The sequence below is a fragment of the Mytilus edulis genome, chromosome 4 (genome assembly GCF_963676685.1).
Source record: "Mytilus edulis chromosome 4, xbMytEdul2.2, whole genome shotgun sequence".
Taxonomy (NCBI): Eukaryota; Metazoa; Mollusca; class Bivalvia; order Mytilida; family Mytilidae; genus Mytilus; species Mytilus edulis.
In genome coordinates, this window is record NC_092347.1 from 58,565,103 (window position 1) to 58,587,349 (window position 22,247).

At 32.9% G+C, this 22,247-nt stretch overlaps 1 protein-coding gene across 1 annotated transcript; it reads right to left on the reverse strand.

The window, feature by feature from the left end:
• Window positions 1-12,922: 12,922 nt before the first annotated feature.
• LOC139521456 (netrin receptor unc-40-like) lies at window positions 12,923-21,878 on the reverse strand. The gene is made up of 5 exons (XM_071314930.1): window positions 21,837-21,878; window positions 21,696-21,777; window positions 20,957-21,071; window positions 13,925-14,112; window positions 12,923-13,055 (listed from the first exon to the last, which is right to left on the reverse strand). The coding sequence occupies exons 1-5, from the start codon at window positions 21,876-21,878 to the stop codon at window positions 13,036-13,038; spliced, it is 447 nt and encodes a 148-aa protein (XP_071171031.1). The 3' UTR covers window positions 12,923-13,035.
• Window positions 21,879-22,247: the final 369 nt, after the last annotated feature.

Genomic DNA, 22,247 nt, shown 5'->3' on the forward strand with positions numbered 1-22,247 from the left:
AAAATTCTTTTTCCAAGAGTGGAAAAACTGAAAGTATTAAAAAAAAACAAAAACATAACTGTGTTCAAAGGGAGACAACAAAAATGAATAATGTTATTATCCCTTGGTTGTCGTATTTACTTTTCAATTGCAAAAAAAAAGCCCGCAGACTGTCCATCGTTCAATTCTTAATAACGTTTCCGGTAAGATGAAAGTCATGCCTACTCAGGACCAGAACACACTTTGTTTGTATAACCAGATGTGCATCTCGACAATCAATGTCTTTTCAGTATTAATTAAAGGCTGGAAGCCAAAACATACAAAAAATCCAAAATCTCGTCCATAAGTTAAATAGTTGATGAAACCAAACTAGAACCCAAAAATAAAGACAAATCCCGACTATAAATCGGTTCTTTGCATGAGGGAGATACATTCCTCAAGTTAAAATCATTTACAACACGACGGGTGTTACATGTTGAGCAGGATCTGTTTACCTTTCCGGAGCACCTGAGATCACCAACAATATTTGGAGGGAATCGTTTTGCCAAGTCTTTAATTTTCTATGTTGTCTAGTGTACTATTGTTTGTCTTTTTCTTTCAAGCCATGGCATTTTCAGTTTATTTCGTTTGAATTTCCTCCTGGGATCTCGCCTCTCTTTTACAAAATGTTATTACAGCAAATTACAATCAATATCATATTTTTCATGCCAGAACCATAGTACTGGTTACTGAGCTGATGATACCTTTAGTTTATTTATGATGTCTCTGTTGTGATTTTGACTGCATGTATAATGTGTTATATCTTATCGTTTATTGTTAATACTGTATTTCACATATGTATTATTTGTGCATTTCTCTGTGCTGTAATTTTGTCACGTAGTGATGTCAAACAATTTTTAACATTTCCATGTATATATGAACGGGAGGTTTGGCTAGCAATAAAACCAGTGTCCAACGTTTTTTCTTAGATGTCCTCTACCAAGTCAGAAATATGGCAGTTGATATCAAATAGTTCGTTGCTATTTATGTTGCATTGGCTTTTGTTTTTGATGCACTTCAGTGTTGTTGTTCCACTGCTTTCTCTTATAGTTGATGTGTTTCCCTCGGTTTTAGTTTGTGACCCGGAATTGTTTTTTGTCGATCGATTTCAGTTTTTTGAAAAGCAGTAAACACTGTTGCCTTGATGTATCAAACAAATTAAAAGTGAGTTGGCTTAACCTCTTTCTATGGTGGCCGGATGCGGCCATTTCACCTTTTCGCGTTTTCTCCTTTCACTTTCACGGGAAATCGAGAAAGCGAAATTGAGAAATCGGGAAATCGGGAAATCGAGAAAGCGAAATTGAGAAATCGAGAAATCGGGAAATCGGGAAATCGAGAAATCGAGAAATCGAGAAAGCGAAATCGAGAAAGCGAAATCGAGAAATCGAGAAATGGGGAAATCGGGAAATCGAGAAATCGAGAAATCGAGAAATCAAGAAAGCAAAAACGCTAATTATGTTTTTGGAGATACAATTGTTTTGATTTCTCGATACTTTACTGACCCCGTTTACTGTTCTTGGGCACCTCAATCAACTATCTTAATTGAGATTTTGCTTCTCATTCTTTAATTTCTTGTTTTCTAGTTTTAAAACTATCTGGTGTTAGTGTTGTCTTGGTCATTACATTTTTTCAAGCCGAAGGCCTTCGACATCTGAGGTCACATCTGTTGCTTAGCTATATTTTGAATAAGCTAAATGCATTTTCAACCTATATTTTAGTTTACTATGATCAATTTAAAACAATTGCATCTCCAAAGTTATAATTAGCGTTTTTGCTTTCTTGATTTCTCGATTTCTCGTTTCTCGATCTCCCGATTTCCCGATTTCTCGATTTTTCGATTTCTCGATTTCACTTTCTTGATTTCTCGATTTCCCGATTTCCCGATTTTTCGATTTTTCGATTTTTCGATTTCTCGATTTCGCTTTCTCGATTTCCCGATTTCTCGATTTCTCGATTTCGCGTTAAAGTGAAAGGAGAAAACGCGAAACCGCGAAAAGGCGAAATGGCCGCATCCGGCCACCATATTTTTCTCATTGAGGTCGGTCCCCTTTATATTGATTTTTATTAATATGTTGGTGAAGAAGCATGAAATGCTTGCCTTTGAACATTAATCTGTTACATAAAATATTGTCTCAATGACAAAATGTCAAGGACAATATTTCATTAGAAATAGTGGCCTCGCCAATGAAATTTCACAACCTCCTTCTGGATAATATTTCATATGGAAAAATGAATAATTATGTTTGTTATTGTCAATCATATACATGTAACACACTTCAATGATCATAGTATTATCCAATATATTATTATTCGATGATTATCATTTCAAAAAGAGAAAAAAAAATGACAATCCATCTATTAAATATTGTCTCAATATATATAATATTGAATAACTTTTCTTTTTCAAGAAAAAAATTCCTTCTTTCCCTCTTTTAAAAATTGTTTGAATATGAACTAAATTTCCTACTTTCCATCTGCATATAATATTGTCTGGATATAAATATTGTTGAATAAACTAATCTACAGTCAATATAGAGACATATTTTTTTCTGATCAAAAATAATTTTGTAAGTATTTAACAGATTTTTTTTTATGAATATCTCACTAATAAATAAAATAAAAATTTGTACATGTATGCTCAGACTTTTTTTGTATAAACACAAACAATTAACAACAGTTATGACTTATTTTAACTACAGATATCCTTACTGTTTGAATATTGTAAATGATGTAGTATCATATAGGCTTGTGAGTTTGTATGCAGCGCTTTTGTATCTCATACATGGTAGGTTTTGTATTCTGTTTATGTGTGTTGTTGTGTGATGTATCTGTTAAGAATATTCGCCCATCTCGTTTTTGTCAGATTTTTGTTTCCGGATATTCGGAATCCTCTGGTCTTATCCATATAGTGCTTTTAAAAAAATGACCACTGACATCTACTTTCTTTCATATTAATATTCTATTTATGTTTTAAAAAGCCACATTTTAACATCTCATTAAATCCTTGTTATTCTATTTTGTAATAGGAAAGGAAAATGGTTTGTCAGTGCTAAAAGTATGATAATTCTAGAGAGAATCATTTCCCGCCAAATTTCAATGGCTTTCATTTTTTCTGCTTTTTAAGTTTCACCATGCGCGTAGCTACGTTTACGTCAAAACGCCCGGGCGTACACTTGAATTTTGAAAATAAAACAAATAATCGACATAGAATAAGAAAAACTGGTCAAAAGCACATCAGCCTTGTGCTTCTTTTTTTTAATGGATTGTAATTTTGAATAAAAAGGGACTTAATTTACTCAAATAGACCAATTTAATATATTTTGTTCGAATCTTTTGTAAAAGTCTGAACCCACTATGAATTCTACGTACTCTTATATTTAAAGCAATTCACTATCTGCTCAGATTCGATATGCTGTTTGTATTTTTGTCGAGCCTGTGATGTATGTCCCAAAAAACGAGACAAACGGCGTCAATATTTAGGTTCCGAATGTCGATAAAGTCTTTTGAATGACTCTCCGTGAAATTTTACGAAAGTTGTACAGAAACTGTTTATGATCAAAAGAGTATTCAGAGCAATATAATAATTATCTTTAATTTTTGCCGCATTTTAAGGACAAAATGTATTTCTTTCTGCAATTAATAAGTGGCCAGTCGCAGTTTGGGCAGTTTGGGCTTACATTTTGTTATTTCTCAATTACATTAACTACTTGTCGAACCTTCATCGAAATTTATGAAAATGCCGAAGAAGCTTTTTCTATGACTAATGTCTAAAGCTAAAATTTTAAAAGCATTTGTTTTCGTTCATTTTTCGGTTCTTTTCTGATATCTGATAGACAGATAGCCGGACTCTTCTTTACGCAATTAATTGTTTTACATGGTCAATTTATAAACCTTCATAGATTGTCGTGAAATATTCCAGATCAAGAAAAAAATATCAATAGAAAATTTTAGACGGGTAGATTTTTTTTTAATCCGTTTAAAGGAATGATAGATTGATTTACTTTTTGTGGAAGAAATCCTAGGTGTTCCAGATTTATTTTATATTGCACCTCTTAAAAATATTTTTTTCCGTGTTCATTAAAAGGGGCTTTTGTTGATTGTATGCTCACTCGCGGCACCATTTAAACTTTTTTTAAAAGTAATAGTGGTTTGGACGTTTTCTCTAAAACCAATGACCATTAGCCTAGCTTCCAGTTTAACACGACGAATAAGTTAACATATTACAAAATTTAAAAAAAAATAAACCAATTTGATTCAAAAGTGTGTTGTTATCAATGATTTTTTACTGACAGGAATCATTATGGTATCTCATTCTAGATAGATTTCGGGGGCTTCGTCCCTTTCGAACCCACTACCAACAGGTGCATTGACATTGAGCGGTTGGCACCCCTCATATCCCTCGCCAAGGTTCGGGCGTACACGTAAAAATGACCCAACTACGCCCTTTTTAAGTTTCACTATTGAAATGAGAGACATACATAGAGAATATCATATGGCTTTTTCAATATCGCATCCGTATCAACCCGAGAGCTCCAGGGCCGTAACTACATTGAGGCAAATGAGGCAAATGCCATGCGCGTAGCTACGTTTACGTCAAAACGCCCGGGCGTACACTTGAATTTTGAAAATACAACAAATAATCGACATAGAATAAGAAAAACTGGTGAAAAGCACATCAGCCTTGTGTTTCTTTTTTCAATGGATTGTAATTTTGGATAAAAAGGGACTAAATTTACTCAAATAGATCATTTAATATATTTATTCGAATCTTTTGTAAAAGTCTGAATCTACCATGAATTCTACGTACTTTTCTTATATTTAAAGCAATTCACTACCTGCTCAGATTCGATATGCTGTTTGTTATTTTGTCGAGCCTGTGATTTATTTTAAGTCCCAAAAGCGAGACAAAGCGGCGTCAATATTTAGGTTCCGAATGTGAATAAAGTCTTTTGAATGACTCTCTGTGAAATTTTACGAAAGTTGGACAGAAACTGTTTATGATCAAAAGAGTATTCAGAGCAATATAAAAATGTAATTATATCTTTAATTTTCCCGCATTTTAAGGACAAAATGTATTTCTTTCTGCAATTAATAAGTGGTCGCAGTTTGGGCTTACATTTTGTTATTTCTCAATTACATTAACTACTTGTCGAACCTTCATCGAATTTTATGAAAATGCCGTAGACACTTTTTCTATGACTAATGTCTAAAGCTAAAATTTTGAAAGCATTTGTTTTCGTTCATTTTTCTGTTCTCTTCTGATAGTCAGATAGCCGAACTCTTCTTTACGCAATTAATTGTTTTACATGCTCAATTAAAAACCTTCATAGATTGTCGTGATATATTCCAGATCAAGAAAAAAATATCAAAAGAAAATTTTACATTTTTTTTAAATTCCTTTAAGGAAATAATGATAAATTGATTCACTTTTTGTGGGAAGATATCCTAGGTGTTCCAGAATTTTTTTATATTGCACCTCTTATAAGAACTATTTCTTTTCGTGTTAAAAAAGGTGCTTTTGTCGATTGTATGCTCACTCACGGCACCCTTTAAACTTATTTAAAAGTAATATTGGTTTGGATGTTTTCTCTAAAACCAATGACCATTAGGCTAGCTTCCAGCTTAACACGATGAATAAGTTGCATGTAACATATTACAAAATTTAACCAAAACAAATAAACCATTTAGATTCAAAAGTATGTTGCTATCAATGATTTTTTACTGACAGGAATCATTATGGTATCGGATTCTCGATAGCTATCGGGGGCTTCGTCCCTTTCGAACCCACTACCAGCAGGTGCTTTAACATTAAGCGGTTGGCACCCCTCATATTCCTCGCCAAGGTTCGGGCGTACACGTAAAAATGACCCAGCTACGCCACTGAATGCCTCATGTTTTAAATTTAAAAAAAAAAAAAACTAAAACAAAAGATTGTCTTCATATGATTGTCTTCATATCAAATTGTTTTCACTGAAAGTGTCTTGCAAGAAGCAAGTTCTCTTCACTCTCTGATGTCGCCCCTGCATATTTTTCGTAATCCATATTTCTATTTTACTTTTGGTTTTCAGAGTTGATGGTCTTTTGTTTGTACTTCTGTGTCCCGGGTTTGTCTTTTGTTCATTTATTGTCCTACTTAATGACTAATCTGAGTGTTGATTTTAATTTGTAAACGTGTCACACTGTGTAATGTTGCATGTCCACTAATGTCCAGGCATTATGCGAGAAAGTATTTTTAGAATATACGATGCTACTGGACACAGAAAAAAGTGGTCGTTTCTGCATGGAGAATTGATTCAGAATTGGACTTGATATCAAAGAATACGAAACTGCCTTTCTTGTATATAAAACCATACCCAATTTTTCTTAGTATAGAGTGCAAAATTAGGTATTTTCTGTAGGTGAGATATGCACAGAAGTAATAGATATGTATTATAAATATAGAAAATTGAATATCTAACTTAATCAAAACAAATAAAAAAAAAAAAAAAAAAAACTGTATCATGTACCCAAGCGCCTGTGGATAAAAATAGATAGCTGACATGGTTTCAATTAAAGTGAAACCACCAATTTCCCGGTATCAAATCATTTGTTGAAAAAAACATCAATGTATTGCCATATATATGACCTTTTACATTCAAGGGTTAAATTTGCATTAAGTCGTGTTCAGACCCTTTAACAGAAAGAAAAAAAGGAATATGAAGTACACGTGCACGGTAGCTAATCGCACACAATGTCAATGTATAAAGAAAAAAATACAAATGATCAATGGTCAAAGTTTTTATTCCTGTTCTTCATCTTGATAGTTGCTGGAGGGTCTTCAATAATGAAATAATCATAAATACCTTAAAACAAGGTCAATTGGTCCCTAGTGTCGACTTGAGCAATACTAGTATTTAGCGTATATTACTGCACTTGTGACTGTCACTATATTTAAATCTAGTCATAAAAAATAAGCACAATACAAGACAAGAACAGAAAGACAGACAGATCCGGTATTAATGATTATGTGAATTACGATTTTTGCTTTATCCTACATATCGGTCTTTTAATGTTTTGAATTTCCCTAAATCTTTAAAGTGAATCTATGTTTTTGCTTTGAGACCAGAATATTGTTGAAAAAATAGCTAAAAATGATTTGCGTTTCTATGTAAGAAAGAGTCCGGGAAACGCTTAGAATGCACAATTTTGCGTTATTTTTCTCAGAGCTTCAGAGCTTCTGAGCTTCAGAGCATCTGAGCTTCAGAGCTTAAGCGGTCCCAAGACCCCTTGCCTCAGTATTAAAAGGGGCTAGTTACGGCCCTGGTATTACACATACAATTTATCTGTATTTACTACTTAGTATATATATAATAAATACACATATAATATATCTCTGTTGAAATACTATCAAATTATATACCGTTTTCTAAAAAGCTTTTTTTCTTTCAAACAGAGTAACGAACTCCCTAAAGCTGTGCTGTAATATATTTTTATAGCAATCTTATTGTGTTTTAAAATGTGATCTTGTGTTGGCGTATAATTTGCTTTATGCATTTTTATACAATTTTGTTATAAATTCTAATAGAATGACATAAAAATAATTATAGGTAGACTATGATTAACTTTTATATGTTAAATATTATGATACATAATTTATGACGTGCATGTTCAAAATTGTCGCCGGTTTACATTTTAGTATTTTTTTGTATTGTCACCTTAAATGAAGGGAGTTATCTTTCTTTGTACTATTTATTTAACATCGGTTGTTATATAAATTAATGGCCTCAGCTCGGGCGTTTATATATTTTCAAAACTTTAACCTCTTTGGTTATCCTAATTCGTGATTTTATGGTTTACAGGAAAAGGTTAAAAAGCGATTGAATCAAACGAAGAACGAGTTAAAAGGCCGAAGGTTGAAGACAGCCAATGCATACGAAGTAAGCATTAGGAATTTTGAAATTATTATGAAGAAAGTTGTAAGACCCATACATCATAGAAGACTTAACGAAAAGTGTACAGGTATGAGACTCAATTGGTTAATTTTTATTTATTGCATATATATTTAAAAAGAGATGCTGCATGTTTGCCAATGAGAAAATTATCCAACAAATACTGGTAGTTAAGTTAAGATTCCTATATGGCTTTGACAATGAGCCCAACTCATACTATAAAGACATCTATACAGCTGCCCGAATCATTGCTTGTCCAATGTACTGTGGCAAAAGTATGAAACTAATTCACACTGACATAATAGATCACTAAAGTAGCATCTTTAAATTTTGTAAAAATTGTTGGAGAGGTGCAGAACTATCACTGAAAAAATAAAATAACATGTTACTAATTTCATGCGTCCGAAACACTTTTCTGGATTTACCTTCAACAGGAACGTTAAAATTTAAATTTAAACAAACCGAGGATTTATAAGAACAGAAACAGTTGAAGAGCTTTATAACCAAAGGGTACTTCAAAAATAGCCAAATCCCTCGATATTTCATTGTTTTTATCAAAATTTTAACCGGGGATGTTTTGTTGTTTTTATCCTAATTTTAACCGGAGATGTTTTGCTGTTTTTATCCTAATTCTAACCGGGGATGTTTTGCTGTTTTTATCCAAATTTTATCGGTATATTTTGCTGTTTTTATCCAAATTTTATCTGGGAGTATACTGATAGAGCTTAGCTGCCGCTTTGTTGGTGTTTGATCGTCGTTGGGAATGGGCTTTTCGACTCCATTATTTGCGTCGCTATCTTCCTTTTTACTTCGACTTTTAATCATCCCAGTTTTTGGTGGTGTTCGTTTGCCCAGTCTTTAGTTATCTATGTTGTTTCTTGTGTAATTTTATTTGTGCGCTTGTCTTTTTTCATTTTTAGCCATGGGGTTGTGAGTATATTTTCGATTTAGGAGTTTGATAGTTCCTCTGATATCTTTCGCCCCTCTTTTAAACTAATCCTTTTTTGTTGGAGACCTTGTAATCGTTTTAACAAGTAAACAATGTAGTCATAAAATATAATTCAAAGTTATTTCAAGTTCTAATTTACCCAATGCTAAAGTCTAACAAAGACATTTGAATTAAAACTAAAAACTTTGAACATATTTAAATGTAACAGAGCTGCCACACAGATTATTATATAGTTCCTTTTACCAAAAAAATAGAACTCCGTGTATATTATATATTAAATGATGATCCATCGTTATATTCTTTTCTATTTATAGATAACGCCGTGGTTAAAAAAGAAAAAAAAATCAACTGACAAACAAAAATACACAAAACACAACGACAAAAACAAAAGATAAACAACAAGTACTCACCAAAAACGTGGTGTGATCTCAGGTGCTCCAGGTAAGCAGATCCTGCTCCACACGAGGAACCCGTTGCCTTGCTCATGTAAGTACAAACCTCGGAAGGTCTGATACGGGAAAAGGGGACGAGATTGTAGTCACGGCGAAAGATGCGAACATATCCGTTGTCTTTTATGAAACAGATATTCCACAACGGGCAGCCGTTGAATAAAACTAATATTTGGTTAGTAGTCAATATATTTATTCTTATAACTTTTTCATTTCACCTTTCTGTTGAAAAAAATGCAAATGGAATGCTATATTATATACATTCTACTTAACATAAATGTATCAATTATCTGTTTTTTTTTTTGTTTTTTTTTTATCATAACAACATTTATGGTATCATTTTTTTCTGCATAATATCTGAAATATAAAGTAATGTACAATAATACCAATCTTGAATGAACGAACGAACGACCGAACGAACCGATGGATAAATCTGTTATAGAGTTGTCACTGGTTCAGACGTACTTATAAATGTAATTTTTTCTGTGACTGTATCTTGCATAGGATAGGTAACATCCGGCCACCGAAAGATTTATTATTTGTGAAGCCCAGGTGGTCGTGTGGTCTAGCGGGACGGCTACAGTGCAGGCGATTTGATGTCACGATATCTCAGTGGCATGGGTTCGAATCCCGGCGAGGGATGAACAAAATATTCGCGAAAGCAAATTTACAGATCTAACATTGTTTGGTTGATGTTTAGACGAGTTGTATATATAACTCTCCTAAACATCAATCATATATATAACTATGAATTATATATATGATCTTAGAGTTTGATATACACTGATCGCCATGTCCCCAATAAAGGCAACAGTAGTATTCCGCTGTTCAAAATTCATAAATCGATCGAGATAAAATCCGGGTTACAATCTAAAACTGAGGGACACGTATCAAATGTAAGAGAACTACGACACAACAGAGAAACGAAACACACAGAGAACTATAATGTAACAATTGCCATTTTACTGACTTGGTACAGGGCATTTTATGAAAAAATGGTGGGTTGAACCATGTTTTGTGGCATGCTAAACCTCCCGCTTTAATGGCAGTGTTAATTATAACATTAACATTACAACATTACACGACAGGGTTACAATAAATAAACAGATAAATGGGAGAAAATATAGGACAGAGAATCAAACGAATAATAGCCATCCAAAGGTTACAGGTTAAAAAATATGTTTATACACCAAACGCGCGCTACATCTTCACAAAAGTATGCTCAGATGTAAAAAGTTTGAAAGCCATAACAACTACTAAGTTGAAGATTGCCGAGGACCAAAAGTTCCAAAAAGTTGTGAGGCCAGGGTTATTCGCCTGGGACAAAACATCATTATTATCAAGAATAATACAATTGAGAATGGAAATGGGAAATGTGCCAAAGAGACAACAACCCGACCATAGAAAAAAACAACAGCAGAAGGTCACCAACAGGTCTTCAATGTAGCGAGAAATTCCCGCACCCGGAGGCGTCCTTCAACTGGCCCCTAAACAAATATATACTAGTTCATTGATAATGAACGCCATACTAATTTCCAAATTGTACACAAGAAACTAAAATTAAAATAATACAAGACTAACAAAGGCCAGAGGCTCCTGACTTGGACAGGCGCAAAAATGCGGCGGGGTTAAACATGTTTGTGAGATCTCAACCCTCCCCCTATACCTCTAGCCAATGTAGAAAAGAAAACGCATAACAATACGCACATTAAAATTCAGTTCAAGAGAAGTCCGAGTCTGATGTTAGAAGATGTAAACAGTAAATTTTATAAAATGACTATTTAATAGATATACATGATTAAACTGAAGTGGTGACTAGCTATAGAATAAAAAACAAATAAATTACAAAATCACAGCCCTTTTAGCCATAGTCAATGCAACGCCCAAAGTGACGTCACAAGAGAATTAAGAGAATTTGGATGGAATTCAAGATTAGATTTGTATGACTCATCTAACTTATATTAATAACAGTGAAAATTATAATACTAATTAATATTTAATTGAAGTAGTAATTAGATAATTAATTGTATTATCTCGCATTGTGGTTGTTTCTTCTGATCAAACTGCAAACAAAATATATAGTGTAAATTTCGTTGATCCAAAATTAAATCTACCAAATGAACTGGATGAGTAGCTATCCCCTAACACAACAGACAAAATACGATTTACAACTACAAACGTTAAAACATTTGAAAAAATCCGATGACAACAACAAACACAACATCAAAACCCAACAAATTAGTTTGGGATGGATAAGTACCGTGCCACGTCTTAAAGCAATACGAATTCACACTAAAAAAAATAGTCAAATTCGGGAATACGTCACGTTCGGTAATACAAAGATCAGACGACGTAATGACAAACCACAATCTAACACGTGGTAAAAATGTCCATAGTTAGCTAGGACAAAGATACATCGTATGGATCAACCAATTCGTGATGGTGTCCGTAAAATTTACGTAGTGGCATTTTTAAGCTGTCCTCCTCATAACTTTGTTGGAGCAGTTTCTGCGTAAGGAGCACACTCCTGTATATGAAGTTATGAGTCTTTATATCAATGGTCGAGGTTTTTCTGTCGTGCAAGGTTCTCTTGTTGCTCACTATATTGCATTTGTTTTACTCATTGTTGTAGATCGTTCGGTGACCTATAGTTGTCTCATTTACAACCTAACCTATCTTTTTTTGGTTTTTACTCAGTATTACGATATAAACATCCTGGGTATAAATTAGAGCTGAACAAATGAATGACATCTGTGATTTTTCATTTTAATGTTTCGTGTTCTTGTTTGAATGTTTGAAACCAGGGAATCAGTATGACTGATTTTTTTGGCGGGAAATATTATCTATGTTGTTTCTTGTGTAATATTATTTGTGCGTTTGTCTTTTTTCATTTTTAGCCATGGGGTTGTCAGTATATTTTCGATTTAGGAGTTTGATAGTTCCTGTGATATCTTTCGCCCCTCTTTTAAACTAATCCTTTATTGTTGGAGACCTTGTAATCGTTTTAACAAGTAAACAATGTAGTCAGAAAATATAATTCAAAGTTATTTCAAGTTCTTATTAACCTAATGCTAAAGTCTAACAAAGACATTTGAATCAAAACTAAAAACTTTGAATATATTTAAATGTAATACAGCTGCCCCACAGATTATTATATAGTTCCTTTTACAAAAAGAATTTAGAATTCCGTGTATATTTTAGAAATGATGATCAATCGTTATATTCTTTTCTATTTATAGATAAAGCCGTGGTTAAAAAAGAAAAAGATCAACTGACAAACAAAAATACACAAAACACAACGACAAGAACAAAAGATTGAGCAACAAGTACTCACCAAAACCTTGGTGTGATATCCGGTGTTCCATGTAAGCAGATCCTGCTCCACATGAGGAACCCATTGCCTTGCTCATGTAAGTACAAAACTCGGAAGTTCTGATTTGGGAAAAGGGGACGAGATTGTAGTCACGGAAGATGCGAACATATCCGTTGTCTTTTATGAAACAGATATTCCACAACGGGCAGCCGTTGAATAAAACTAATATTTGGTTAGTAGTCAATATATTTATTCTTATAACTTTTTCATTTGACCTTTCTGATGAAAAAAATGCAAATGGAATGCTATATTATATACATTCTACTTAACATAAATGTATCAATTCTGTCATCTTTTATCATAACAACATTTATGGTATCATTTTTTCTGCATAATATCTGAAATATAAAGTAATGTACAATATTACCAATCTTGAATGAACGAACGAACGAACGAACGAACGGTACAACGAACGAACGATAGAACGAACGGACGGACGAACGGTACAACGAACGAACGAACGGACGAACAAACGAACGAAAGAACGAATGAATGAATGAATGAATGAATGAATGAATGAAAGAACGAAGGAACGAAGGAATTAAAAATAAATAAATGAGTGAATATAAAATATAATATGTTCATTTTTTTTCCACATGATATAGTATTTAAAAAAGAGTTATATTAAAAAAACGTTGAAGCTATGTTTAATCTGGTCTGGTATCTAAGAAAACAGGTTGTGTTATGCTATTGATAAGATTCAAGCATATGCACAATTCGCACCTAGAAACCAAGGGATAGTATCCTTGGTATGAATGCCGTTATGATAATTTAATCAAGGGTTAATGTTAAACATGTATCATTAATGAATGTTTCGATTTTGAAAAAGAAACAGGATCAGTGAATTTGCAATTTTGGATTAATTTGAACCGACAGACGTCCATGAAATTATACCACATCCTTTTTTTTTTTTTTATACATTTACAATTATGTACTGGTAAAGCAAAAAGTAAAATTAAGTTTGATAATTCGTAAAAGGCAGATTATTATTTTTTTAAATTATATTGGATCATTTCATTTGCAATGCAAGTAATTGATGTAAGAGAGGGTACTTTGTGTGGAATAAAATAGAACTTTATCAGTAAAATTTTAAACCTTTTTAACTGATTTGAGCTGTAAATAAACAATATGGCAGTTATGTCCTTTGAACAAAGATAAAAAGTCTATGAACTATTAATCGGTTCCTTTTAAGTCACTATATACTTACGTAACAGGGGTGCTGTGTTGATAGGTATGAATGCACTGTATGGACCAGCTCCAACATCATTAACGACTCGTACAACAAACTGGTATGTACTATCTGGCATCAGACCAGTTATAGTATATTGACGATTATCTTCACCAAGGATGGTTGCTCTTTTCGTCCCTGTAAGCCCTGGACCTCTATAATAGATCCTACAAATCAATCAATATTCAATTAGATCAACATACACTAGTAATACTGAGTTAAAGGTAAATCCTACAGCATATAAAACAAACTATTTTCGAATTGCTTGGAATATTTCTTCTATTCTTTATGGCACTGTGGTTTGATTCGTAACCGATATGTATAGAAGCTTTTGTGAAAGATTTGTCTTGCTCAGAATTATTTGTTTACTAATGATCTTATTGGTTAAGCTATGTGTTACTTTGTGTTGCACGATAACGTCACAGAACCTTAAAGTCGCATGGAACGTCGACACAAAGTTAACTTTATAAATGAACAATTAGAATATATCTTAGGCATTTATTTCTTTTAACATGAATAGAAAGCATGGATTTTTTTCAAATTGTTCTAACAATTTTGAAAAATAAGATAAAACATCTGTTATAATATTTGATTATCATGATATGAACATGTATGCAATTAAGGCGCTCCTCGTTACAGAATCATGGGCCGTTTGGAGGTTGGTTCGAACCTATTTTCTATCATTTTTTATGAATTCAAAAGAACTATATTTGGCCTGTTTTTCGGATTCGAGCGTCACTGATTAGTAATTTGTAGACGTCTGGCGCAAATACAAATTTTCTATCCTGGTAACAATGATGATTTTATTTACGACCACTGAGTCTATGCCACTGCTCGTATTGTTTTTGTTCCCCGAGGGTATCACCAGCCCATTAGTTAGCAATTTGATGTTGATTATCAATCAAAATCAATCAAATAATTTTATTGCCATATAAATCAAAACCATGATCTGTGACAAACATAACATATATACAAAAATACACAATACAATATTAAAATATAAAATGTATCAGTTCAAATTATTGTTTTGGGTCTCCCGTCCTCAGTTCTAATGGCTGTCTTATAAAGGAAACTGTATTTTTAATTTGACTGTGAGATGTGGGGTTTAGTATTATTTTCATGGATATGGTCATAAATATAAATTAACATTACTGTTTAAAAAAAATTGAATTTTTTAAATACTAAGGCGTTTCAATCTCAAGATTTGATTACCATAGCTGTATTTGGCAACACTTTAAGGAGTGTTTGGTTCTCAACGCTCTTCAACGTCGTACCTTTTAACTTTCTTGGATTCGAGCGTCACAAATGAGTCTTTTGAAGCCGAAACGCACGTCTGGCGCAAATATAAACTTTCAATCCTGGTATTTATATTGAGTTTATTTAGGTTTATGGAATTGTACAATAATTAAGGATACATCTATAAAATACTTACAGAATAGAATATTTTGTCTGGATGTTGAATAAGATTAGGTGGAAAAGCCCCAAATTGAACAATGAACAACGTGCCTGTCCTAAGTCAAGATTCTGAAATTCGGTTATTGTCATTTTTTATATTTTTTTCCTTTTTATTCGTTAGTTGTTTATACAAAACAATTGCCATAAGATTTCTAGTTGGAATTGCTTTATGTTTGTTGTGGAGAGGACTTTTATACCGTGCTATGCAGTATGGGGTTTGTTGATTGTTTAAGGTCATACTGTCATCTGTAGTTGCCAGCTTTTACGTTAGTTGGTCTGTTGTGGAGTGTTGTCTCATTGGCAAACATACCAAATTAAAAAGAAATCAACTGAAATCTGAAAGTTATCATTCAAGATTATTTAGTCAATCAATTTTCATAGAGATTTCCATTTGAAAAAAAAATAATTAGTGAAAATGTATTTATATATTAAAAAATCTGTAATATAAACAATCACATATTCAAAGTCATATGGTTACCTTCACACATATTTTTTTGAAAATATGATTAATTGAAATCGAATTCTTACTGCCAATTTACTTACATCCATTTATATAAAATTAAGAATGGGTATATAATTCGTCTAAACATCAGACCAACAATGTTAGATCTGTGAATTTGATTTCGGAAATTTTTGTTCTTCCTTCACCTGGTTCGAACTCATGCTACTGCGATATCGTGACACCAAATCGTCTGCACTGTATCCGACGCGCTTGACCACTCGACTACCAAGGCTTCACGAAAAAAAGCGTTCGGTTGCCGGGTGTTACCTTTCCTGGTCAGTTTTAATCTAGCGTCGTAATACAGTACATGATATATAAGGCATGAAGATGGAATTGTTACAGATCAGCTGAGTTATCTATTGTAAAAGATCCTACAAAGTTCGTTTCAACCAGTGACAACTCTACAACAGATATATAGAACACAAAATTTGTGAAAGTAAATTTAAAGATCTAACATTGTTTGGTTGATGATTAGACGAGTTGTATATACAAAATGTACACAGCCATGTATCACCATCACTGCTGGTGATCCGATGGATACATCTGTTATAGAGTTGTCACTGGTTCAGACGTACTTATAAATATAATTGTTTCTGTGACTGTATCATGCATAGGATAGGTAACATCCGGCCACCGAAAGCTTTATATTTTGTGAAGCCAAGTTGGTCGAGTGGTCTAGAGCGCCGGATACAGTGCAGGCTATTTGGTGTCACGAATTTCAGTAGCATGAGTTTGAATCCCGGCGAGGGAATAACAACAAATTTGCGAAATCAAATACAGATCTAACATTGTTGGGTTGATGTTTAGACGAGTATATATTATATATATAGATATAGATCCACGCTTAAATAGATTGAATGTTGATTGTTGCTATTTTTAGACATTATATATATATACTAGATTAAAACTGACGAGCAAAGGTAACACACGGCCACCGAATGTCACGATATCTCAGTAGCATGGGTTCGAATTCCGGCGAGGGAAGAAAAAAAAATTTGCGAAAGCAAATTTACAGATCTAACATTGTTGGGTTGATGTTTAGACGAGTTGTATATATATAGTTACGAATCAAATCTACTCTAACATCGTTAGGTTGATTTGCTATGCACTTTATACATATTCTAAGGCCTGGTATTTCTTAATCATAAGAAATCCGATGAACAAGGTATAATTTGCAGTTGTCACTACACACAGGCAGATATATATATTCATAGTTATATATATAAAGTGCCTAGAAAATCAACCTAACGATGTTAGAGTAGATCTGATTCGTAACTTCCTCCCCCGCGCCGGGTGAACCTGTACTTTTTATTTCCAACTTCTACGACAACACCGCCTAGCATTGCGCAGAGACCTTATCCCTTCCTCTAACTCTAGCTTATATATAGTAATATATATATAAGCTTATATATAGTTATATATAACAAGGAATATATATATGATCAGGGAGTTTGATATACACTGACCGCCATGTCCCAAATAGAGCTAACAGTAGTATACCGCTGTTCAAAATTCATAAATCGATAGAGAAAAAAACAAATCTGGGTTACAAACTAAAACTGAGGGAAACGTATCAAATATAAGATAACTACGACACAACAGAGACACAACACCGTAACACACGGAAAAACGAACTATAATGTAACAATGGCTATTTTCCTGACTTGGTACAGGGCATTTTATGAAAAAATGGTGGTTTGAACCTGGTTTTGTGGCATGCCAAACCTCCCGCTCTAATGGCAGTGTTAATTATAACATTAAAATTACAACATTACACGACAGGGTTATAATAAATAAACAGATAAATGGGAGAAAATATAGGACAGAGAAACAAACGAATAATAGCCATCCAAAGGTAACAGGTTAAAAAATATTTTTATACACCAAACGCGCGCTTTACGACGTTATGCACGGTATTGCGTCGCAAGACGTAACATGTATAATTGACTAGATTTGCGTGAAAACTTTTGTCCATAACAAATTATCCCTCGGCCCATCCCCCCTTTTCCCCTGTGTCTATAAAGGGTTTATTCCTAATGTGTGTATGTTTTTCTAATCTGAGTGTTATTTTGATTCAGCAGACCAGTTTGGAATGAACATATCCCGGCATCATTTTAACTGCCTAAACAGTTCGTAAGTAGTGTGTATTTGTATAATAGACGCCACTGTGCAGAAACGTCAAAATGACACCCTTGAACATAATGGCTAGACATAGGGAAAACTTTCCGAAAAAAATGTAAGGTCATAATGTTAGTGAAAACACCCGACTCATTTAACCATTTGTATGAACTTATAGTTTGTATCTTATAAATATGTTAGTTTTGTATTATAAATGCACATTTAGTATGTATACAACATGTTTCACCTAAGGAATGGACAAAATAACGTTTGGACATAGTGGCTAGACATTCGATTTTTAAAAAATCTGCTTCAAGAAAAAGGTTTTTTTTACATTTGAAACTTTAAAATTGTTTATCTTTTTCTGAACTTTCTATTGAGTATAGTTTTAATATGATTTGATTATTTTATTGGGATAATAATAAAACTGAAATTTTGATAAACTTTCCCCAAAACTCATTAAGACAGCCTCTGCTAAATATTTCGTTGAAGGCTTGGTTCAAAGTTCAGCCAATACCAAAAAACGGGTATGATGTTATAATATAAATCTAGTAGGAAGCTGATGTACTAAATTTCGCAGATTTTATGTGCAAAATTACAACGGAACATAGAGAAATGCATTTAATTTGATCTGAAATGTTACGCCGGACATGCAATTTTTAACGCAAAAGTCAGATTTGTGAGTTCAATCAAATAAATGTATGGTGCAAAAATTTATAGAATTAACTTAAAATAAGAAAAAAATGTCCGGGCCTTTCTGTAGAAATATGGATGTTGGTGATTTTATTTTTTTTATAGGCAAATGGTTGCTGTTCTAAAATCATATAATAACGTAATTTTAATCCGAACGCATTACTGTGCGTAACGTCTTCGTCTTCACAAAACTATGCTCAAATGTAAAAAGTTTAAAAGCCATAACAACTACCAAGTTGAAGATCACCGAGGACCAAAAGTTCCAAAAAGTTGTGAGGCCAGGGTTATCCGCCTGGGACAAAACATCATTATTATCCAGAATAATACATAGTTTTGCAAACAGTAAATTTTATAAAATGACTATATAATAGATATACATAATTAAACTGAAGTGGTGACTAGCTATAGAATAAAAAACGAATAAATTACAAAATCACAGCCCTGTTAGCCATAGTCAATGCAACGCCCAAATTGACGTCACAAGAGAATTAAGAGGATTTGGATGAAATTCAAGATTAGATTTGTATGACTCATCTAGCTTATATTAATAACAGTGAAAATTATAAAACTAATTAATATTTAATTGAAGTAGTAATTAGATAACTAATTGTATTATCTAGCTTTGTGGTTGTTTCTTCTGATCAAACTGCAAACTAAATATATAGTGTACATTTCGTTGATCCAAAATTAAATCTACCAAATGAACTGGATGAATAGTTATCCCCCCAATACAACACAATAATACAACAGAAAAAATACGATTTACAACTACAAACGTTAAAACTTTTTGAAAAAATCTGATGACAACAACAAACACAACATCAAAACCCAACAAATTAGTTTGGGATGGATAAGTACCGTGCCACGTCTTAAAGCAATACGAATTCACACTCAGAAAAATAGTCACATTCGGGAATAAGTCACGTTCGGTAATAAAAAGATCAGACGATGTAATGACAAACCACAATCTAACACGTGGTAAAAATGTCCATAGTAAGTTTGGATAAAGATACATCGTATGGATCAACCAATTCGTGATGGTGTCCGTAAAATTTACGTAGTGGCATTTTAATCTGTCCTCCTCACAACTTTGTTGGAGCAGTTTCTGCGTTTGGAGCACACTCCTGTATACGAAGTTATGAGTCTTTATATCAGTGGTCGAGGTTTTTCTGTCGTATTTATTTTTCGCTCTATGTCGTGCAAGGTTCTTTTGTTGCTCACTATATATCATTTGTTTTACTCATTGTTGTAGATCGTTCGGTGAGCTATAGTTGTCTCATTGACAACGTACCCTATTTCTTTTTTGTTTTTACTCAGTAATACGATATAAACATCATGTGTATTAATTAGAGCTGAACAAATGAATGACATTTGTGATTTTTCATTTTAATGTTTCGTGTTCTTGTTTGAATGTTTGAAACCAGGGAATAAGTATGACTGATGTTTTTGGCGGGAAATATTTTAACCACCTGATATTTTTTTACGTTGCCCTCTTTAATACGTGCTCCTTTGTGAGTTTTTCTTTGACATGATGAGGGGATGACAATAACATTTACTTCAAATAAACTCATCATAGATACCAGGACTAAATTTAGTATATACGCCAGACGCGCGTTTCGTCTACAAAAGACTCATCAGTGACGCTCGAATCCAAAAAAGTTAAAAATACCAAATAAAGTACGAAGTTGAAGAGCATTGAGAACCAAAATTCCTAAAAGTTTTGCCAAATACAGCTATGGTAATCTATGCCTGGGGAAGAAAAGCCTTAGTATTTCGAAAAATTCCAAAATTTTGTAAACAGTAAATTTATTAATATAACCATATCAATGACAATTCAAACAAAGTGCTGTATGACAATGTGGATAATACGAATCTAACAATTATATGTAAAAGAGAGACCCAAAAACAATCATAACAAAGACTTGTCAAATACATAATATACATGAAATAACTATATCAGAATTTGAAACAACAAAACAAATCAGTTTTTATTCAGGGAAAACACCATACTTTTAACCAAACAATTGACTTTGGAAAATTGCTGTCAATTTCTGAAGATGTAAGGACGTTAGAACGTTTAAGACGAATATGAGTAACATTACAATTATTCTTGACAACAGAAAAGCATAATAAAAAAAAACCCAAAATAAAATAAAAATTGCATACTTCAAACTCAATGCTGGTATTTAAAAATATGTGAATACATTTTACAATACCGAAACATAAAAAAATAAACTACTTACTGGTATCCCCAAATGTCTCCGTTTTTTGTCAAAACACCTAATGCATCCCAGGTAATTGTTAAAGATGTTGTTCCTTGTACAGATGCATGAATATTACTGGGTGGAGCACTAGGATCTGTATTAAAAAAAAGCAAACCAAATCGTAGATATGTTACATTGTATTTTGATATTGTAACTCAAGAAGAGAACGACTTCGTCTCCTTCGAAATAAATAGAAGAAATATAAAGTATTTAAACGACTCATACGATTGTTTTGAACTCAGCTGTACAGATAAATTCATCATAGATATCAGAATTAAAATTGTGTAAAAACCTATTGCGATAATTGCACACATATTTATGATTATGAATTTTCCTTTAGAATTAGATTTCTCATCGACCAGTGAATGGTACATATTTTACCTTTTTTTTTTAATATTGTAAAAATAAGTAATGCGCATCGCCGATATACAGACCCTTCATAATATATTTATTCCGTTTTTCACAAAAGGTGATACGACAGTACAGTAAAAATTATGATAGGAAACACAGTATATTGTAATTTTAATGCATTACGGAAAAGTTCCTGGTATCAAATAAAAGATTTTTTGGAAATATTCAGAAGTCTGTGGTATCTGTAAACAAAACAAATGCAAGGCAATGCTCAGCACACTTTTCATTTGAGAGTTACCGTCATAAAATGTGTTAAAGTATATGAATTAACTGCAATAATTGTTGGTAAAAAATATACAATACTTACGAGTGGGTGGGTGTATATAATTAATAGAAGTCGGATTTGATACTATCCCGTTTGCCGTATCAGCCTTGACAAATATATTATACTAGAACACACCCGTGATATCACGGGTACGTGACTGAATTATAGTATATAACTATGCGCAAGCCTTATTTTAGTATTAGTATTGTCATCTGATAAAGTCATGCCGATTATAAGATACACAGTTTTTCTCTGCTTTCAAGTCTTTCTGTTTGAACCCGTCGAACTGAAACAATAATATTAATTATTTGGAAAACAAAAGGTCCTGGAATGGAGTATTTTTTAATCAACAGCATTGTCCTATATAAGTTATAAATACAGTTGAATTCTTTGCTTCGCTGTTTTACGTCATGCCCACTAACAAATTGAAAACTGTACCTATACGCCTTATTTTTAGTCCAGATTTTTAGCATTCGTATTGTTATCTTAGAAAGTCTTACTAATTAAAATACTACAATAGGTAACAATTTGACAATTTAGTAGTGTCAACCCTGTGGTTATGACCCGTGTATATAGCATATTAATCCTGAAAAC

Coding starts and splice junctions, on each gene's coding strand:
- LOC139521456 (XM_071314930.1), bottom strand. CDS start 21,878: ATGACTTTATCAGATGACAATACTAATACTAAAATAAGGCTT. Junction 21,778..21,836: donor CTAATACTAAAATAAGGCTT/GCGCATAGTTAT, acceptor GGTGTGTTCTAG/TATAATATATTTGTCAAGGC. Junction 14,113..20,956: donor GGAGACATTTGGGGATACCA/GTAAGTAGTTTA, acceptor ATTGATTTGTAG/GATCTATTATAGAGGTCCAG.